Raw genomic sequence first — 20,820 nt, forward strand, 5'->3', positions numbered from 1 at the left:
ACAGGACAGCTAGACAGATGCACCATGGAGCTGATGCGTTTTGGGAATTGCTGATGACCAAGTTGAGCATGCACTTGCTCCTCACACTATGTGCAGAAGAGCTGTGTGCTCTCCATTCTGAACATGTATGTGTGAGAGGGTGGTTGGGGTTTCCTGTGTCCTGTTACCCTTTTGCATGGGCTGGCTTGATCCCCATACCCATCCAGTCCTTGGGTTGCCCACCACCTCACATTTTCTTTGTGTTTCCCTTTCAGATGTGGATGTTCTTCAAAGACTGGGCCTGTCAGGGAAAAGGCCATCAAGCGGATGGTCCTCATCACGTACAGTTCCTCAAGGGGTCATTCCTTTCAAATCAGGGGTCATATTCACACAGCGAGCACGTGTCGAAGCACCGGTCAGCACCATCCTCCCCACAGGCTCCAGCACTGACCTGCTCCTGCTGCTGAGCCTCTGCTCCCATCGCATCAACAATGCTTTTCTGTTTGCTGTCAAGAGCAAAAAGAAAAAACTGCAGCTGGGGGTCCAGTTTGTGCCTGGGAAGATCATAGTGTACGTGGGGCACAAGCGCTCTGTATATTTTGATTACAATGTCCACGATGGCCAGTGGCACAATATGGCCATCGATATCCGTGGCCAGACAGTCACTTTATTTACTTCTTGTGGGAAGCACAGAGTACATGCGGATTTGCATTTTAAAAAGGACGAGGCATTGGATCCACATGGATCTTTCCTCTTTGGGAAGATGAACCAGCACTCCGTGCAGTTTGAAGGAGCCATCTGCCAGTTCGATATTTATCCTTCTGCCAAGGCAGCTCATCATTACTGTAAATACCTAAAAAAACAGTGCAGGCAAGCTGATACCTACCGGCCGAACCTGCCCCCCCTCATCCCCCTCCTGCCCAGGGATCCCAGTGCCTCCCCGAGTACCCCACAGCATATGCAGCCCTCACTGCAGGGTCTGAGAAACCTGACCACTGCTGCCCCATCCTTGGAGTTTGGCAGGGTCACTGCACCCCTCAAGTCTCGGGGTTCAGGTGCAACAACCATTGCATTGGTATCATCCCCATCATCACTGCCAAAACTGACAACCAAAGCCACAAAGGTCACAGTGGCCCCATCTCCTGTTCCATCGAGTACTGAAACACAGCCACCCACCCGTTCGGTCCCTCGGGCGACGGTGACAACCCTCAGGGTGTCTCGGCCCACTCCCAGCACGCGCATGGAGAAAAATCCCCTTCCCACCGCCAAAAAGGCCCCACCAACAAGCCAGAGCCCTGCCACGGCCAGCAGAAAGGAGTCCAAACAAGAGACCAAAAAGAAGATCAACCAAAACCCCACCATTGAGCCCTCTGAAACACCCAGTACTGTAAAGCCAATGAGGAGGATGACTGATAACACAACCAGCAATGTCCACTTTGTCACCCTGAAGCAAACCCCGCAGAACCCAAGCAATGGGCCCGTTCCAAAGAAGCAAGTGCCGTCCCCCACGAGGAAAGTGGATCCTAGTAATGTCCCTCTGGTGTACACCAAACCACCCCTGGGGTCTGCCCGTCCCATCTCCAGAGCCAGGGCACAGGCCTTCAACCTCACAACCCCAGCTGCGACCGATGGCTATCAAATCTTTGACCCCCTCGGACCCACTCCGTTTCCATTTTTACTGGGATATCCAGGATTGAAAGGAGAGAGAGGACCTCAGGTAAGTTCAAACTCTTAATGCTAACTATTCCCAGTCACAGATCAGCTAAATGATTGGCAGACCATAACCTACAAGGGTTTCTATAAAGCTTAGCAGAGTGTGACAACTCGAAATAGCAGCCAGGCACTATTACATTTCTGATGATCACAATTTTAGCATATATCTCAGTGTAAGCTTGAGTGCTCTGTGGTGGTGGATGCCCCTTAAAAGTTTGTGATTAAAGTTGCTGCTCAATGGTAGATTCAAGAAAAGAAGGGGGGGAAAAAAAAATATCCCACCTTCCTTCCTACAAGTTGCTGGTTAAAATTTTGATGGCCAGGTTGGGGCTCTGTTCCATGCCCCTGGTTTTACTCAGGGCCAAGAGGACAGAACTGCCAGTTACCTTCCAAAGAAAACTCAGGTGCATCAAAAACATGCCACAAATTAACTGTTTCTTAACCCTGGTTATTAATTTGTTCTGTACCTGAAATTCACATTTCCAGACAGGTGCCCTTTTTCAGCAAATGCAAGTACAGAGATTGCTTCAGGATTCATTTTTTAAACAAACTCTTCTCTATTTTTAAGGTATAAGTTACGTTGGTTTTTTTTTTTTTTAATTTCTCATTAGCCCACACTTAAAACATGCAAAGAGTTTCCTTTATAAATTTAACTACTGCATTCCACATACAATAACCACTCTCAGGGTGTATAACTTGGCTATCATAAAAGTATACACAGATTTTGTAATGCTAAAAGCAGTCAGGCCACACTAATTATCTGCTAGCTTTTTTTTCCAAATGCAAGAATGCAAACAGGATCTTTAAACTGGCCAACTTTTAGGAGGATTTGGTGTTCCAGCCGAAGCCTTTTGCTATATTGTGTATACGAGAGAGGGGTTGTACATGTAAAATATGTTTCCCCCAGACAGTCTTTAGTTGCCAAGTTCCAGCCTAGAGCAAATTTTTACAGCTGACTTCTTAAAATAGTGAAAGAAGGGTTTACAATGGAAATATTGAGACTAGCTTAAGGAACACAACAGCACTTGTGTCTGCAGATGTGCTCCTCATTGTTGCAAGTAACACCTAAAGTGAAATGGTTGTGTTTCTCTAAGCCCTCAATGGGTGCTTACTTTCAAGGTTTGCATTTCCTGCCTGTCCTATTTCAAAGCAGTGTGGTGATTTCTCTGCTTGTAATTTGGGTGGGGAGTCACTGAGGGGTGTGTTTGGTTCGAAGGTTCCCATCTCCAGGAGAGATGAAGATGCCGCCCCGGGGCAGGGGGATGCAGCTCAGGCAGCCCTGCGCTCCTGCCTGACTTTACAGGCACACATCCCTGTTGTAGACTTTGTACTTGGAGAAGTTTTGCTAAATCCCTGAGTAGGCAGAATGAGCTTCAGCAATTTTATCTTTGGGCAGTCTTCTGTGTTTTGTGGAGAGTCATTTCTGGCATACTTCCAAGAGAAGAAATTCAGTAATTGTGAACTTCTTTTAAAACCCTACTTACCTGTAAGGGTAAATCTGGGTGGCCTGCTCTGAGCCCAGTGAAATCCTGGCCTTTTCCATCTTCTTGCCCTGCAAGTGTCATGACAGTGACCAAGCTCCAAGCCCCCACTTCCCCCTGCGATGTAAAGAGCTTATTATTGAACTGGAGTGGAAAAACCCTCTCAGCTTGTGAATCATAGCAAAGAAACAGATTCAGGCTGTGGAGGGCTGAGGGAAGAGATGGCAGGATTTTTCCATCCCGTCTGAGAACAACTGGAGTCCTGAATTGAGGGAAAGGAGAACATTTTTGAGGCTCTGTCTGGCCTTATCCTCTTTGACTGCTGGAAACAAAATCAGCACTTTGGGAGGGAAAGGTTATGGCTCAGCTGGAGCTGGCTGCCGTGTGGTGCTTGATAGCTCCTGTGACTCACTCGGAGATCTCTGTACCATACTGCATTGGATGTCTCTGACGTGGGAAGAGGAAGAGGAGAAAAGACTGGAATGGGGCTGACATGTTAGAAATTAATGTAGCACTTCTATGGCCAGACGAGCATGTTTCGGAACAAGTGCTGATAAATGCTCTGTGCTTGAGTAATTACCTGGCGCCGTCCTCGTGCTGTTGGGCAGACATTTCTGATGAGGTCAGTACAGCCCTTCCTGCTCTGCTGTGTGATATCACAGCCCAGCACTTTCCCTGGATGGGGCAGGTTGTGGGCTGGGAATGTCATACACGGTGTCTGAGACACGGGTGGAAGGATAAGGTGATTAATTATTTTTCCCAGTTGTGTTGCCTGATACAAGGTCTCTTCAAGAAGACTGTCACACTGGGCAGAGACGTGTGAATGAGAAACTGCCTTCTACCTCTTCAGCAAGGATTGGGGTCACCTTGGCAATGATTTATGGGCAGAGGCAGGCTGGCAGCTAGCAGCACCCTGTCTGTCCATCTCTCCACTTAAAGAAAAAGGACCATCTCTCATCCTCATCATCCCAAAGTCAGGACGTGATTGACAGCTGGGGTGTGGGGCCGTGATGACTCAGGCACTGTGGTCTCTGCAATTCTGGCTTTGTGAATGCTACCAAAATAACTGCGGTATAATCTTAGCTGTGCAGAAGGGCCCCTTCTCCACAATTGAGGGAGGTGTCCACATGGTTAGAGGAGCACAAGCAAGGGGCTAAAGGATCTGTTCACCTAGCAGTAAATGGCAGCACCCTCCGTGGATTAATCTGTCCTGAAAGATCACCATGGTGCTGCGCAACAGGAAATGGAGACGCTGCGTCCCACATGCAACTGATGGCAGAGCATTAATTCTTCAGGAATGTTGGGTTTTTCTGGGCTGCTAGAGGAGGGAGGATAATATGCTCTTAAAAAAGAAAAATTTCTTGGGAACCATTAATAACCACAAACATTTGGGATCTCTGCTCTACATTTCTTTTGGAGGGGGGAAGTAGCAAAAAGAACACCCAAACATCATGCTAAGTCAGTAACTCAGCACTGACTCAGCAGCTGGCGAACGTCCCTCTGAATCATCCCCACAGCTGCCCGCAGCACCTCTGCCGAGCTCACTCGAGATCTCCCGTCCCCGTGCGGGGCCAGGCAGGCCTCCGCTCAGCTTACAGAGCGGTGTGACCCCAGCACGTGGCTGCAAGTAGCTTGGACACCCACAGAAGAAAAATAATATATGAAAAATAGTATTTTGCTGCCAGCATGTCAGTCCCTCAAGCCCTTGCAAGGCTGTGATGTGATAGGTGTTTTGAATCCTTTGGCAGATGGGGTATCATTTGCTTGTCTATACCAGCAGCAGGTTTGATGGGGGGGACTTAGGGAACTGTAGTCCTTCCCCCCGCCCATCAGCACTGCCCGCTGGGATGTGCGCGCTCCGTGTTACATGGGAAAGCTGCAGGAAACCCATTGCCCTGGCGCAGCCCTGGGGTCTAGCTGGGTTGTACACAGTGTACCCCAAGTTGGACCTTTCTCTGTCTATATAAGTCAGCTGTGATTCCATATCTTTTTTGTCCCTACAAACAGAAGGCCCCAAATTGACTCTTTTGACTCTTTTAGAGCAAGAAAGCCATACCTGATGCTGAACATGCAAAGGAGCGGGCTGAGTTCACTAAGAGGCTGTGGAAACACCGAGTAACGCAAGAGGAGCGGGGAGGGAGGGATGGAGCGTGTTTCAAACGACTCCCCGAGTATCCGTGTCGGAAGAGTCCCCGGGCGAGTACGCCAGCAGCCTCCAGTTTCCATCCGCACGGCGTGGTGCGCGGCCAGGAGCCCCAGGTTCGAACCCTGGTGGCAGCGGCCCAGGCAGAGGTGTGGCGGGACTCTGGCAGGCAGCCTTCTTTCAAAGGCAGATGTGTTTCTGAGCGCGTCCCCAGTCTAGACTGCTCCAGTTGCCATCTTCCGCACGAGCAGTTTGTCTTGGAGCCCAGCTCCTTTCATAAAGAAGCAATCCTTGCCAATTCAATCAGTGGGTAGGGGAGAGAGAGGTGATCGGGAATGCTGATAAAATATGAAGTGCCTATTTCCAGTCGTCCTTGTACCAGGAAAGGCTACCCAAGCTGACAGCCTATGATAAATTAAGGAACACACAATGTGTTTGAATGTCTCTTAATGAATGAGTCATATTAATAAAAAAAAAAAAAAGGAGATCGCACGCTTTGTGTAATACATGGGAAAAGTTTTAGCTTCACTCACACAGTTGGATCATAATGTTTTGCTAATTTAACCAGAACTATCCCCAATGGGAAATCTTCTTGCAGGCAAATGACTAAGCATCAGAGAGCTCTATTTGCATAAGACAAAGTTCATTTTGAAGAGCAGTAGTTGAAAGTGTGATTGAGGTAAATATGCTGCAAAGGATGCAGGGATGTATTGTATAAATATATACAGGTATTTTTATAAATCTTCAAAAATAGAAAGTGAGTGATATGTGTGAGTATGGGACCCCTCTATTTCTTCACCCCCTTTTGGACTTCCTTCTAAGGTCTGAGATTGCTCGAGAGTCTGAAGTGCCTCATGCAGAGACTCTTGCTGAAATGTCCCTGTAGAAAAGCTGCTTTTATCAAGGTGGAATACTAATATTTTGCTATGTATTGTTCTGCCACTCTATTAGGAATCTAACTGTGGACCAGGACTTTTCTGTGATAGGTGTTGTACAGACCCAGAATAAACATCTGTGTCTATTGCGGAAATCATATTACAAGACTGGCTTTCCACCAACATCTCTGTCCCTGCCAGAATTATGAGGGCTTTTTCTTTTTAGACTGGTTGAAACCCAGATGTGTCCAAATTTAATACGATAAGCCTGCCTTGGAGAGGAAAGTAACCAAAGTGCTGGATTCTTTTTTTCCCCAAAAATTGCAGATTTGTTTTAGGCAGTACTTCAAGCCAGGTTTTAGTTTAGGTCCCGTCTCCCTCTCTGCGCAGTGTCTGGCAAGGACAGTGAGGTGAAGTGGGGTTGGCATGTCTTTTGAAGATGAGGTCTTCTCCTTCTCTTTTGTTCTCCTGAGCAGGGGATTTTTAATTCTAGTGCTGCCCCTGTACCTGCTCAGTCCCTCCGTGCTGGTGCTTTCCAGACATACAGGGCTAAATGGTGGATTTGTGGCAGCAGCCTTGCATATGAAATATGCCTCATCCTCCTCCAGGAAGAAAACAAGACAGGTTCTCTATCTGCAGGGGTAACGTCACTGCTCAGAACTTGATGCCAATGTGAGGAGAAGCTTTTGATGCATTTTGTGAACTCTCTTTTAAGTTGGGTTTTACCACATGCAGTTAGCATTTGAGAAAGAAGAATATTCTCTTGTCTCTCTTCAGTCCTTGCAGTGTTTTGCACAGTGCAGGATGCCCACCTCTGAAACGCAACCATTTCTGGGATAAAGGAGAATTGTGCCACTAATGCTGTGCAGGGGTACAGAACAGGGGAAGCAGCAGTACATTGGAGTGACCCTAAAATATGGATGTGTCAGTCTGTCAGTGTGCACTGGAATATGAGCTGAGTTGTGTCCTGGGTAATTGTCAGCTATTTGCTACTAGGCTGAGTACTTGCCCCTGGGGAAACGATTACAGGAATACTTTGCTATCTGAGCAAGTTGATTCAGTAGTCATTCAAAAGGCAGCAAGTCATTGCCCAAATCACCAGCACCGATTCCTGTACCCATTGTGCTTTCCTTGAAGCCCTCTCCGAACAGGTTCAGCCTTGCTCAGGTTTTGAGATCTGAAGGCACCTAGCTCCCAGCGGCATAGCTGCGGGCAGAGGAAGCAGTGTGAGGAGGGTCATGATGTGGGAGAGGCAGAGGTATAAACCGGCTGATCTCAGCAGCAAGAGGAAATGGTGAGATTTCTCTTGTCCTCAGGGTCCAATGTATTTCCCTTTCAGACAACTTAGCTTAATTTTTCATTTGCAATTTGAAGCTCAAAAAGCTAAGAAAAAAAGTCCCCTTTGTGCCAGAAAGCTTCCCAGCAGCAGCTTAGAATAAATCCTATAATCATTTGGTGGGATCAGTCGTTGTTGTTAATGCTACCGTGGGAAACTGAGAAGGGTTAAACTTTTATGTGGCTGCCATTAGCTGCTTCACAGAACTGTTCAGGCTGGTTAAAGATTCAGCTGTTTGGCTTGAGAAGAGAGAGTATCTGCTTCTGCCATGTTTCTCCTTGATCTCTGATTTTGCTTTGTGTGATAACAGGGTGTGTGTTCTCTGCCATCAGTTTGCAGAAGGGAGTAGGCAAGAAGCCAGAGAGACAAGAACCAAAGTGCTAGGAACGGTAGCTCGCTGCAGGAGGCTGTCAGCTTTGCCGATCTCATGGGGCGTCCCTGCAATGGGAGGGCAGGAGCACAGAAGTGATATCTTCCTCCAGCTGCCAGGAAAAGAAAACCTTCCTGCCTCTCCTAGCACCTCCCACTGCTCCCTATGGAATTCCCCAGGGATGCTCTACAGGGTACAACGGAAGGGTTCACACAGGCTCTGTCTGATCAGTTTAATTCTTCCTTGCACTAGGGGCGAGGGTGCAGATGTTTCTGGTGAGCGCAGGGACTGCATGGGCATTACTTCCAGGCAGACTCTTAGCGGCTTGCTGCGCGGTGGCTCGTTGATAGACGCCTCTTACTCTCCATGTCTCGGAGCCTTGCATTTTAAGTGGGATTGCACCCATCATCTGTAAGTAGTTGGGCCCTGATCCAGTTTTATTCTTCTCTGGCTGCCTCTGCAGATGTGCATTTTTCTTTGTGTGTATTTCAGTATTGCTGTCCCCAGGCAAAGCCAGTTGTCTGACGTGGGCCTCTTGTTCGAGAACTTGAGCTGGATGATATAGAGGCGTATGTATAGGGCACAGGGCAGAGGAGAAATGAGGCGCTAGGAAGGCACAGTACGTGTCCCATCCAATCCAGCTACCAAGGAACTGTGTGAGAAGCTAGAAGGTCTTGCAGTGCGTCATGTTTCACAGCTACCTGTGTTCATCCAGCTACCCCAGTGCTCTTCCACCTTGGCTTGCTTCTAATTTGTATGTGGTCACACTCTTGCCTCATGCAGTTAACCATAGTGGCTGGCAACTTTTAGCCGCTCATCCTGCAGCCACCTTATTCCTCTTACCTTTCAGGAAAGGGGGAAAAAAAAAGGCTGAAGGAAAGGCAAATTAAACCAAAGCAGTGATAGGGACTCCTGAATTATGTACTACTATTTCTGTGCTGTTCCAGCTAAATGCCTTTCCCTGAACTCCGTATTCCCACTCCAGTGCAGTATTAACTCTCTCCTTATTTTTATGTTAGCTTCAGTTTATTCTGAACAACCCACATTTTTGGACAACGTTGTTACTCAAGTGGCCAAGTATAATTGCAGCTGCTGTTAGAAGGAAGGTGAAAAAGGTCACCTCAATTCTGGTATGCATGGAACGCAGTTCTCAGTTGCATCTTCTCTTTTACTTCTCCTTCTAGGGGTAAATGGGAATGGGTTTTGATGGAGAAGAGGTTAAGGACTTGAACTAATCTTTGGTAAACTATTAACTGTCACTGGATCAGTTGCATTAGATTCATGTTTTGATAGTTATCTTCCCAACTAAAAGGACAAGGGTGGTTTTTTGTTTGGTTTTTTTTTTAATAAAAGCTTGGATTCTGGAGCACAATTATACATGAGGCTTAAAAAAACCCTACAATCATGTGTCTATTTGCACAGCTGTATAATTGCATTATACATGGGGCCCTGAGCTGGCACAATGGCAGGTTAAAACGTTGTGCGTATTGCTAAAATGAGGGTCAGCTGTATCAATGAGGTCTGTTAATACAAGGACCAGTAATACTGTGTTAGCCAGCAATAAGCAACTTGCAAAGAGGTCAGATGAAGCATCCCAGGCTATAGAGACTGGAAATCTCCCGGACAGGCAGCAGTGTTGGGTAGTAGTAGCAGCGAGTGATCCGGTGGTAGAAGTCCAGCCCTGCATTTCTAAGTGTGGCACATTAGCTAGTCTATGCCATGTAGGATCTTACACTTTCAAAACAATCCTTTTCTTGTCATCTTTACTACAGATAGAAATAACTACAGGAAAAAAAAAAAAGTTATGATTCATTTGACATCCTGATAAATTAGTAGCACAGAGAGACCTACCCTGGACTTTGCTTACTCCTCCCCCTGACTTTTTTCTACTGTACCAAGTTTGGCTGGATATTTTTTAAAAAGGATCTCTTTTATACTAATTAATTTGCTGCTTATGTATAGGAGGGTTGGTAATATCAGAGGAATCATATGTTTATTCATCAGTTACCTATATGGTTCAGGCAGGTTTTCTCTGTTCAAAATCTTATCCTGGGTATGAGATTTAAGGTAGGGATCTCCAAGGCTTATTTTTGTTACTAAATCATGCACTTGATGACTCCTGCATTAGAGATCATGAACTCTTCACTCTTCCTTGGGGCCAGTAACATGCTGCAGAGCCTGAGCAGTCCGGCCTGGCAATCCTTCAGCAGCAACAGGGTCAGCCTTACAGCAGGCTCTGCTCAGGGCAGTCGTGCATGTGAGGTCCTACGGAGATGACCCAGTGGGAAGGGAGCAAGGCCATGCTGGGGCCAGAGCACATCCCTTGGGCTTGTGTTGCACCTGCTCCTTGCAATGCACCCATCTTCCCTATGGAGCCTTGCTCCTGGGACCTGCTCTCCTGACTGCCAAGCAGTCGGAGTGCTCAGGCTGCCTTCCAAACATCCTTCAGTCTGCTGCTCTGGATCACTCTCTCCCCTAGATGCAATGAAAACTCATCTTTTGTAACAAGCTACTAGAATATAAATCCTCTGGGAGATGCTTTAATTAACAGTTATTCTTGTTAGACATGTTTGGCTTGGGGGGAAAAGAAGTTTTGAGGAGTTATTAGGAGTTGCAAATGGCTCTCCAGAAATCTGCATTCTCCAGTCCATTGAAAAAAATGAATAAATAAATGAATAAATTCAAAGGAGTTCAAACCTCATTGGTTAAGTATTTTTCCCTAACCTGTTTCAGATCAGTGCACAGCTGGGCACCTGGTATCTCCACTTTGTTCTTGCCCTCTTCCAAGAACCCCCACTACTCTGACATGTATGAGTTGACCTCTCCTATATTACAGAGCCGTATTTAAGAATTTCCAACATTGACACCAATTTTATTGCATTTTATAACACACTGCATTAAAATACAAAGTGCTGGGATGCGATTATATTGCAACTCATGTAGGAACCTACAATACCAAGAACTATATACATCCTCAGCTGGTATATATTACAACACACAATGTTCCTCCCTTGCCAAGGTGCTAACACGTTACTTCTGTTGTGTGCTAGCACGTAGCAGGAAACTCCGAAGCTGAGAGACAGTTGTGTTACCCCTGTGTTACAGCACGGGTCCAGGAAACTGGAAGCATGAAACACAGCTGTGATCACAGGAATGCGGTCCACAGCAGAAAGATGTGAACGCTCTGTCTCTACTCTATGGAAATACATGTTTCTGCAGATGTTATTGTGCGTGGCTTTTATCCCTTTATGGTAGTAGCATACGTTGAAGGGAAATTCCGGCCATGGTGTTATAACTGGCCCTTCTCCCAAGGTCTTCTCCAAATAGTTGTGTTATGGGTCTCCCTGAAATACTGTCAGGAGCACCAATCTGTTGTAGAACTGTCATTAATACTTATTTTTATTTTTCTAGGGTCCACCAGGTCTGCCGGGTGTACCAGGACCACCTGGCAAGAGAGGTTCCCGAGTAAGTGGTTTAAAAATTTTTCTCCATTTATACTTGTATCTGCCTGTCCTACTATTCTAAGGGCTGTTGTATGTTCCTATAGCTGAGTAATGATTGCTTCAAGCCCCACCATTGAGGTCTGGCCTTCCTCCTTTCTCTCATTCGCTGTTAAAGGTTTTCAGGAGGCTACACTGGTGATTTGCAGCCTCCCTGAGCTAAGGCTAGGGATGAACATTTCCAAATGGCTGTCAGAAGAATGAGCTCTGTCTCATTTTGTTTCCGGTATCTATTCTTTCTTGCAAACCCAGTGCTGCATATGAACATTGGCTGCTTTTTGTTCTGTCCTTCACTCTTCCCAGCTTCCCACATTGTTTCCTTTGAGGTCCTTCAGTGTCACTATGCCTTCACTAGTGGGACCATGGTCTAGGACCAAGGACTCAACACACAAGGATGAGCTTTTGTGTTCCCCAGACTGAGACCTGCTCTCTGACTCCTTTTCAGGATCTAGAGCAAAATGAGCTGTTCTACAAGATCCATTGCAAATTCCTGAATTTCTTCCTCCCTACGTTAAATTCTGATGCAGATCTTTGAACATTGAGTGCTATGCTGAGGAAACATCTGGTGCTGAGTGCTGCAGCTAGCTGTGAAAAAAGCTTTCTCCATTGGCCTAGCTGCAGAAGTAGTCTCCCAAAGCTGGGCAACATGCCTGACCTGGATACAGTTAACTGTTGGCACCATTTTCATAGTAGCAAGGTGCTGTCCCACAAGGTACGGCCATGGAGCCTATTTCCTGAGCACTGAACTGATGTGGGTTGGGAATCAAAAGATGCAAGTGCCTGAGGCTGGAAGGAGGGAATATTTGGATCCATGATCCAGGCAGCATCCTGGCCTGGCAGCAGAGGGAGATTTCCTCACACATACTTGGCTAAAACTCAACCCCCTGTAATGTCTTTAAAGAACAACCAAGAGGCTAAGAGCTAGAAGGCTGTGCATTCCTTGAGGACACTTGTTAAAGTCCTGGGAGATCTTGCAGTAACCAGTAAAGATAAAAGCAGATCCTTTCTACGACAGTAAAAACCAAAAGGTCTGCAGGACCCCCTGCAGCCTGGGCATGGATATCAACAGATCTGAATACTGATTTGGGCCATAAGTGTAAGACATTAGATAGCACCAGGCTTATGTGTTTTATGGACAGGACAATGTTCCACATTAGATATGTTCTTTAGTGGAACGTCAGCACAACTGGTTGTACAGCTCTGATGTCTTCTGCTTACAAATACCTGAGCAGCAAGCACATCAGCAAATTGCCTGGATTTTGCAGTTCTTAGCAAGTCCCCATTAAGGCTGAAAGTTTGTTCTTACCCTAGCTCATTACTCAGGAGAGGTGTTTAGTGTCACTTCTTGCAATCCGGTGGTGTGCAAACTAGACTCCATTTCTGGAGACCCCAGCTGCATCCCCTGTCTGCTCTATGAATGACCAAATTTCAGCTCTATATCCAAATTCTACTACCTACCGAAACTTGAGTTTTTCTGAAGAAAAAAGCGTTGTGGAAGCCATGTCATAACTTTCTGTGTTATTCCCCAGCTGTGGCATGCTCCATCTTATATTTAAGATGATCCTCTGAAAGACAATAAGCAAGAGGATTTCTGAATTCAGTCCCTGCCAGAAGTGCTGAGAATTGGCCCAGGAAGGAGTTCCCAGTCAGGAAGTGCTCAGCACAGCTGAGCCTGGCTTGGCTTGGACCTCTGCAAAGAGGCTGTGCTAATTTTGGGAGGGGGCAAAAGGGTCATTCTGTAGATGTCTGGCCTGGAGCACTGGAGACAGAACTGCTCTGTACATAAGTTGTTTTGACTTTGCAACATGTTTCTAGTATTTTTTTCTTGTGGCTCTGTGGGGTTTAAGGATTTCATTGCAAAGAAGAAGAGCTGCCAGAAACTAAGACAGGCTTAGGGGAATTCTTGTGTCTTTTGCTTTTGTTGTGCACGAGCCACTTAAAAATAAATGTGCAACACTGCAGGGGTTATGCTCTACCTCTGCCTAACCTGATCCTCAAAGAAAGCAGCTGCACAGTTCTTATTCCAGCCCAGCCCATGGGTAACCCATGAGGTGTTCCATGAGGCTCCAGCCCAAGATCAGAACTCCTGAGGGGAGGTGAATATTGCATGCAACTTTGCAGTGCTCGATGCCAGGGGAAGGGAAGGATTTTTTTCTTGTCACTAATGCAGTTTATGGCCTAAGGCGTGAGACATAATTGCCCTTGCTGTAGCTTGCATGATTTCTACATCATTAATGCTTATACAATTACTTGACTCATTTGAAAATCTAGTCACAACATTTGACTCATGACTTTCTGTAGCTGTGAAGTCCATAAAGGGGCTTTCTTGTTGTTGTAGTGCAGTACTCCCACTCCTTTGAATTCTGTATTGTCTCTGTTTTATTTCCCTTTCTCCCCCCATATTGCTTAGGGTAAAACAAAAGCTCTGATTATCTTTTGCTTTGAGGGTGAGATTGTGGTCAGTGACAGTATGCAAGAAAAGCTGTCTGATCCCATCATTCTGTATCCTTGTTTCCAGCAGGTAAGTATCGCTAGACTTGCCTGTACAGTCTGAATGTTGCTCTTCCATGTAAGCAATGCCACATGGTTTGCAATAACAAATGCCAGTCTTTGTAAAAGCATGAAAGAGGTTGTGTTCAAGACACATGTCAGCATTCAAGTGCAACCCAAGGTAGGGTAGCTAAGTGGATAGTGGCAGTCTTCTCGAAAATGACAATTTCTCAATTTTTTAAAAGCCAGTTGCCATTTTAGGAGCATGGAATTAATTTGACATCCTATCACTCAGCATCAGGGACCCATTGAGACAGACTCAAGACTATACCTATACTCTACTCTCTGCAACTATGAAGGCAGATACATATAATGAATGAAAGCTGCGTGTTTCTTCTTCTCATTATTGCCTAAGGGACTCCAAGGGAAAGGAGTAAAAATGTTGCAATTCTGATGACTGGAAATGATGGCTAATAACACTTTCTCAGGAGCTCTGCAAACCTGTACAGATATTGCTGTGTTGGCCATGTGCACTTTACAGGAAAGTTTTTTTTCTCTGTCTGTATCCAGCTAGGATTTTTTTCAGCTTTTATGTCTACATTAAAGAATTTGAGGCATAAGCAAGAGATCTGTCCGCACCGCTTCTCCTCAAATCAATGTGCCATGTGCTAGGCTAGTGTCTGTGTAAGATCTGAGATGCCTCTTGAAGGGAATGGCAGTTTTAGCAATGAAGGGTTTCCCCAGGTTTCTGTGATGTGAAAGCACTTTGCTGGGCACATAGTGGGACCCCTTTCCATAGCTGTGTGTGTGAGCAGAGGCACTCGGGTACACACTCAGCAACCCGCACAGCGCAGTTCTGTGCAAGCGATGTGTGTTGCACTTCATTTCTGCAGATGACCTTTGTGTTTCTTCAAACATCAAGGTTTAGTGGGGAGGCAGTGACCGAGGCTGGGTTTTGCTAGCAGAGCTGTGCTAACAAGCTCTACAAGTAACTGTCAACAAAGGGCTCCCGGTGGAGCAATGACTTCTGCACCATTGTAGCCTATTCCTGCCTCACCCAAGGCTTGATTAGCTTCACTCCCAGGCTGTCTGCATGAGGGGCTTTCACCAGCACATCTATGTTGATCACAAGTTGTGACTCATTGCAGTCCTCACTGGTATATTTAGGCCAGCAAACTACCCATGATTTAATCAGGTCTGTAGAAAACTACTGTGAACCATGATACTTGGTCTTAAATGCTGCCTTCCAGATGAGTGCTACATAAATCCTAGTTATCTGTCCCCCTCCTATGTGAAGGAGACAGCAAGCCGACACGTCACAGACGGGAGTCCAGTTGTTGGCTTCGCTCCCAGGACAGCAAGAAAAGAGCTGTGGTCAAGCTTTCCAAAATACTTAAATAATTTAGGAAGCCAGCTCCCACTGGAAGTCAATCTCCCTCTCTAACAGGTGAGCAAACTCAGGTGCAAGGGGAGTGTTTTACCCATGTCCACCCAACAGGTCAGAGGCAGAACTGGGAATAAAAATCTTGGCATGCTACAGTTGCTCTTGTTTTATTTAATCTCTCTGATACAATAAAGGAGAAATCCAAATGGATGCATGAAGAGAATATGTATGTCCTTCCTGATGCTTTGGGATGCTCTTGCCATCCTCCTGTGAACCTTAGCAGCTTGAAAGGTTGCGAGGTCCCAGTGTAACATGTCCCTGTTACATTTGGTCTGTGGTTGCAAAAAATCTCTCTTTCCTTCAAAATGCAGGGCTTCCCTCCTAAAACAAGCAAGAACTTAGTCAGCTGTAGAGGTTCCCCGGTATCCTCATTCCATTAGGAAGATTTTCCAATTTCTGAAAAGAAGTGTTTAAAGAAACAGTTTGTTTGGCTTCACTTCAAATATTTAGCTCATTTTTCAGCAAGCCAGAGGTCAGAGTGGGATCTGTAGGTCAGGAGTAGAAAAAGCTGCTTTACACAATGAAACCCCAAGACATAATGTGTTTTGAATGAGTGGTCATTCCTCTGACTGAAGCTTTCCAGCATTTAGCAGGAGTTCGGAGGATTTTTTTTTCCCTCCTTGTGAATGCTGGAGGGATGGGGGAAGCTGTGCACAGTTACACTTTTGTTAATTTTTGTGGGCTGTGAACCAGTACACATAAAAGCGCTTCTGTGAGCAGGGTCCCATCTCCAGGCACGTCACCGAGATGAACTGGATGGCACAGTGTAGTTCTCAAGTAGCATCGTTCACGTAAAAGACATTCCAGGGAGATTACAAACCCGTCACCTTCGGGAAACCCCTCCTCATTTGGAGAACACATTCAGGGATTGTTCTGGTCTCCATGCCACTGAACCTTGGGCTACTGCTGTCCCATGGTAAAATTTTCCATGGAATTTCTGGTGCAAGGCTTGGAAGATTTCAGAAGCAAGTTTGCTTGCCACTAGATTGATTGTTTCAGTAGTTATAAGAGAGCCAAAGCGGGTGGGTAAACAGGCATGCGTGCAAATAGTAATACATGCTGTGGGATTTTTTTATTCAGTGGTCTCAGCATTGTCCCATCCTGTGTGTAGAAAAGAGGAGCAAAATTAATCTATTGATGATAAATATATTTAGGAGAATCCCAATTTCTAGATATGAGTGAGAAATTGAACTACATCCAGGGTAGCATGAGTAAAATATAGCCATTAACTATAGAACTACAAAGCAATTAACTCTTAAATTGCTTCTGCATGAAAAGAGGGCTATTTCTGGGAGCACTGCTGGGCGCAGTAGAAGAGGAATGAACATTGGACTAGGTTTAATAAAACAAAGGTGGGTAGCGTGGGGGAATGATGACTGTTATTGGGGCTTGCAGATTGGTGCATGGATTAATTTGTAAGGCCTGACTGTTCAGATTTGTTATTGCTAACAGCTCCTGAGACAGATGCTTTCCTGTACCTTTTGTTACTCAGACCATCTAACTGTACCACACCGCATCTTCCTCCTCTGCCAAGAATGTGGGTGTAATCACAGATTCAGGACTAACCATGTTGGAACACATCAAGATCAGTTATTTTTTACCATTTTTAGGACTACTGCCAGACTACGCCCTTTTCTCTCCACAGTTAGGAGAGCAGTTTAAAATGTCTAGCACTTGGTTACAGCAGTTTCTTGTGTACCAGACTGGACTTCCCACTGTCACTTCACCAGCAGGATGTGGCCACTTCTCACTAGGAGAAGACCACATTGGTCTTTGGGAACAAGATGGGTTTCTGACCTTGCTTTGCCTGGATTGCATACTATGAGTCTCATTGAATTCGGTGGTAAAGGCTCCATCTTATGTCAAGAGCCTGTGTTTTTCATAATCGCATGTTTTGTCACTGGATACTGGGACTAGATTCTTTCTTCCTTCTTCCCTCCTTTTGGTTAAGGCTTTTTATGATTGTGTTGCTGTGCTTTGGTTTAGCTCTGGAAGAGCTGGGACCAAATTTTGCTCAGGTGTGATTAGTCTTTTATCCAGGAGCTCTTGATTGGCAACAGAGCTTCCTGTGTTCCAGGTTTCCTCCTGGAAACTATTGTTTTCAGCTAGGAGTCACACCAAACCATGCTGTTCCCTCCAGTCTGACACTGTTTTAAGCCTGCCCCAGGCTATGGTGGAGCACAGATTTCAAGTAACTGCACTGGAATGGGCTTTGAGCCAAGCTGCCTGACTCCAAAGTTGAATAACAGCTGAATTCCCTCCTCAAAACTAGCAGCAGTCTGGATTTATGAACCCTGTTCAGAGCTACCTAGATTATTGCTTACGTGTAAGAGCTTTTTAGGAACTCATCTTTTATAGAGACTTTACTGTTCTGATTTCTGTCACTTAATATTAGTTTTCATACATATTTGAGACTTGGAAGACTTGGGTTGAAGCGCTTTTGCTACCACAGACTTGTTGAATTACCTTAAGCAACACGTTAAGTCTCTGTTTCAGTGTCCCACCCAATGAGGTGAACAGATGATGCCATAGTTTGCTGGGAAGATGAATTTATTTAAGACTACTCGATGCTCAGTTACTCTGGTTACAGCAGCTATATGGGTTTTCAAATGAGAAGTTGATACTCAAACACCTTAATTTTAACTAAAGTTGTTTCAGTTTCATTGGAAATTCACAGACAGGCTAAACTATCGGAGAATTTCAGGCTGAAAATTTGGAAGGAAATTAAGAATGGGACATTACATTTATTTGGTTAAAAAATGCCATTTGAAAAGTTCAGCCCTGGCCTTTTAATTGAACAGCCTGTTGCAGCAGAGCAGCATGTGTTGTGAAATAGCACTGAGCACTCAACAACTGTCCATGCCACAAGATACAATAGCTAAATAAAAAGCCTTTATTTTCTATTACAGAGTAGTAAAAATAAAACTGAATAGACAGCAGCGCACTGATGTTCTCTCAAAAGAGACAAGGGCACTGAACTTGGATGGCAGTCGCATGTTTAACTGCAGTGATTTTCCTTGGAAATCAGACCCTGAAGATTTTGGCCCCATATATGCTGAAGAACTCATCGGAAATACTACAGCTTACTGAGAAAGTGTTTGAGTGGCTTTTTATCTCCTAGCCTGTACTCCTCCTAACTAGAGGGTACATTAAAGTGCTCCTTGTGGTGATGTAAAGCTCACACACAGTCTTGGCAGAACAGGAGCACTTGGAATTGAATCTTCAGGTTGTTTCATCTCCCAGGAACGTGTTCAAGAGGACTTAGAATTGTTTTTACTTCTGCCTGAAAGGTTAACAGATCTTCTGTGCTGTATACAATCCCAGGATAAACTATTCTTAGCTGCTTATTCCAGAAAACTCCTTAAATAGTCTTCGGAAAATATGCAGGGTTGTTTAAAATATGATGCAAAAAGAGTATGTGATCTGAGGTAGATACTCTGACAGTGTCATTGGCTTGTGAGACCTATGCAAAAATACAGATTTAAATGGTTTAAACAGAGACTTACCTCTGCTCCCCTCATTTAACTGTCCATCCATCCATTCTCTTTGTAACCTCTAAAGGCAAAAATCTGGTTTCTGGGGAAATGAGTTCATCTCAAAAAGCTGAACAATTTAAAATTTCCCTTCAGTTATTAGTTCTGGTCTCTTCCATTTTGTCCAAAAGAATTGTTAACACTGGGCCACACTTCCGCTCCCCTCTGCCTACCTCCATCTCTTTCTGCTGGGGCTCCTGGCAGAGCTTTGACTCCCCTGACCCCAAGGTAGTTTCTGTTCCCGGCTGTGGAATATTTGGTGTACCCAAATCATCTTGTTGTCACGACACATCTTGTGGTGACAGGCACATGTCACCTTCTGTAAAGGTAGGCGGGAACCGGCAGCCAGGTTTCACCACTCTGAAGGCACTGAGGGTCCTGTTGAAGGGGTCTCCCTGCTGGGGCGCAGGCTGCTGGTGCTGTGCTGTTAGGTCTGGCCACAGCACAGCCTGAGACTTTCTGCTGCTCCCAGGACTAATGCAGATGCCTACCGACTCCTTTTGACTCTGTTTTTTTGTGTTTGTTGTGTTTTTTAGGGTCCCCCAGGTCCCCACGGAAACCCTGGCTCACCTGGCCCCCCAGGACTGAAAGTAAGTATTAATTGGTGTGAAGAGCTTTTGCCTCCCTGTTTCAGAGGATGTTCCAGTGAGGGAATGACAGACTTCTTCATTGTGTTCCGTACAAAATGACGAGTAGCTGAAGCCATTTCTCCCCTCCTCCCTGCTCACACGCAGGCCCTCCAGCAGCACAGCCAAAGGCTTTTCCTGTGCTTGTGAGAGACCCTGCTGTGTGCCTCGGTTCTTGGTTCTCCCTAATTTCAAAGACTGCCTAATTAGGATCCTGCTTAAGCTGTGCCTGTGCCAGGGAGCTAACTGCTATATTGAGACGAGGGAAGTGGAATCCTCCCACTACAGAGCCTCACCAGGTCCAGATTTCTTTCCTTTTTCATTTCTCTTCTCTGGATTTTGCAGCCTACTCATCCACCTTTGGGTCTGGACAGCAGGGGCGGGACTGGCAGCACCCACTTCTTCCTCTGCCTTCCTCCTCCTGAAACTCCCTCATCTCTCCTTCCCTCTCCAGAGTTTCTAGGAACCCTGATCTCCATCAGTCCTCCCAAACTGATCCCGTCGCTTCCTTCTAGATGTCCTCATCTCTCCCACGAGGTCTCACAGACCTCCTCCTGCAGTGCCAGAAGCCCTGTGTTTTGTCCTTTTTCTTCTGTACACAGGTTCCCCACAGGGCACTGCAGCCGGGTGGGAGCTGGAGTGCTGCAAGGTGGGAGTCACCCCCGCCCCGCAGCCGGACCTCCTCCCTCTGCGTGAGACTTTAGCACAGATGCAGCTCCAGAGGGGAGCTAATCAAGTGTCCTGCAAAAACCTTCAGAAAGATGTTTTAATTCCCAGCTTATTCCTGTGTATAAGGCTTTGTGTTGCCTGAAAACTGTGAAGTTCCTGGGAAATTGGTTTGGATTGTTTTGGTGTCATTGTTTACACAGAAATAGATTTACATTTTGTAACACCTATCTGGGACTAAAGAATAGTTGAGTTTTGAAAGACAATGCTTAATAGAGGTTTTCACTACCAAGGAAGCTGTAGGATGTCTCAGCCAAACATAGAGAAAGGTACAAGCAGGAGTCCTTTCTTTTCATGATCTCATCAGTAGGCAGAAATGTTATGAATACTATTGATGCTCTGGGAAAAAGATTCTGGAAACTTGGCATGCTGCCTCTATGTGATTAAAAATTAGGCACTGGAGACATGCTGGTGAGCAGCAGCTGTTTTAAATTCTAAAGTGTAGTTATATGGCCTGAAAAGTGAGGCTGTAAAAGTTCTACATCTTAGTGTTCTGCATTTATTCTCCATCAATGACTTCCAGATCACACTTGTTGAGTTTTATAAGTCAAATCAAAGTTCTTTTATCTAACTTCCAGTCCTGCAAATCCAGCCTGGTCCAATC

General features: G+C 45.6%; 1 protein-coding gene across 1 annotated transcript in view; it reads left to right on the top strand.

Moving 5' to 3' along the window:
* COL27A1 (collagen type XXVII alpha 1 chain) overlaps positions 1 to 20,820 on the top strand; it is a 195,937-nt gene that overhangs the window by 47,061 nt on the left and 128,056 nt on the right. Inside the window, exons 2-5 of the mRNA XM_075716921.1 lie at positions 255 to 1,696; positions 5,214 to 5,465; positions 11,309 to 11,362; positions 19,401 to 19,454. Of these exons, the coding sequence (XP_075573036.1) occupies positions 255 to 1,696; positions 5,214 to 5,465; positions 11,309 to 11,362; positions 19,401 to 19,454 (1,802 nt within the window). The remainder of the gene's footprint in view (positions 1 to 254; positions 1,697 to 5,213; positions 5,466 to 11,308; positions 11,363 to 19,400; positions 19,455 to 20,820) is intronic.

Source organism: Pelecanus crispus, chromosome 9 (assembly GCF_030463565.1).
Source record: "Pelecanus crispus isolate bPelCri1 chromosome 9, bPelCri1.pri, whole genome shotgun sequence".
Lineage (NCBI taxonomy): Eukaryota > Metazoa > Chordata > Aves > Pelecaniformes > Pelecanidae > Pelecanus > Pelecanus crispus.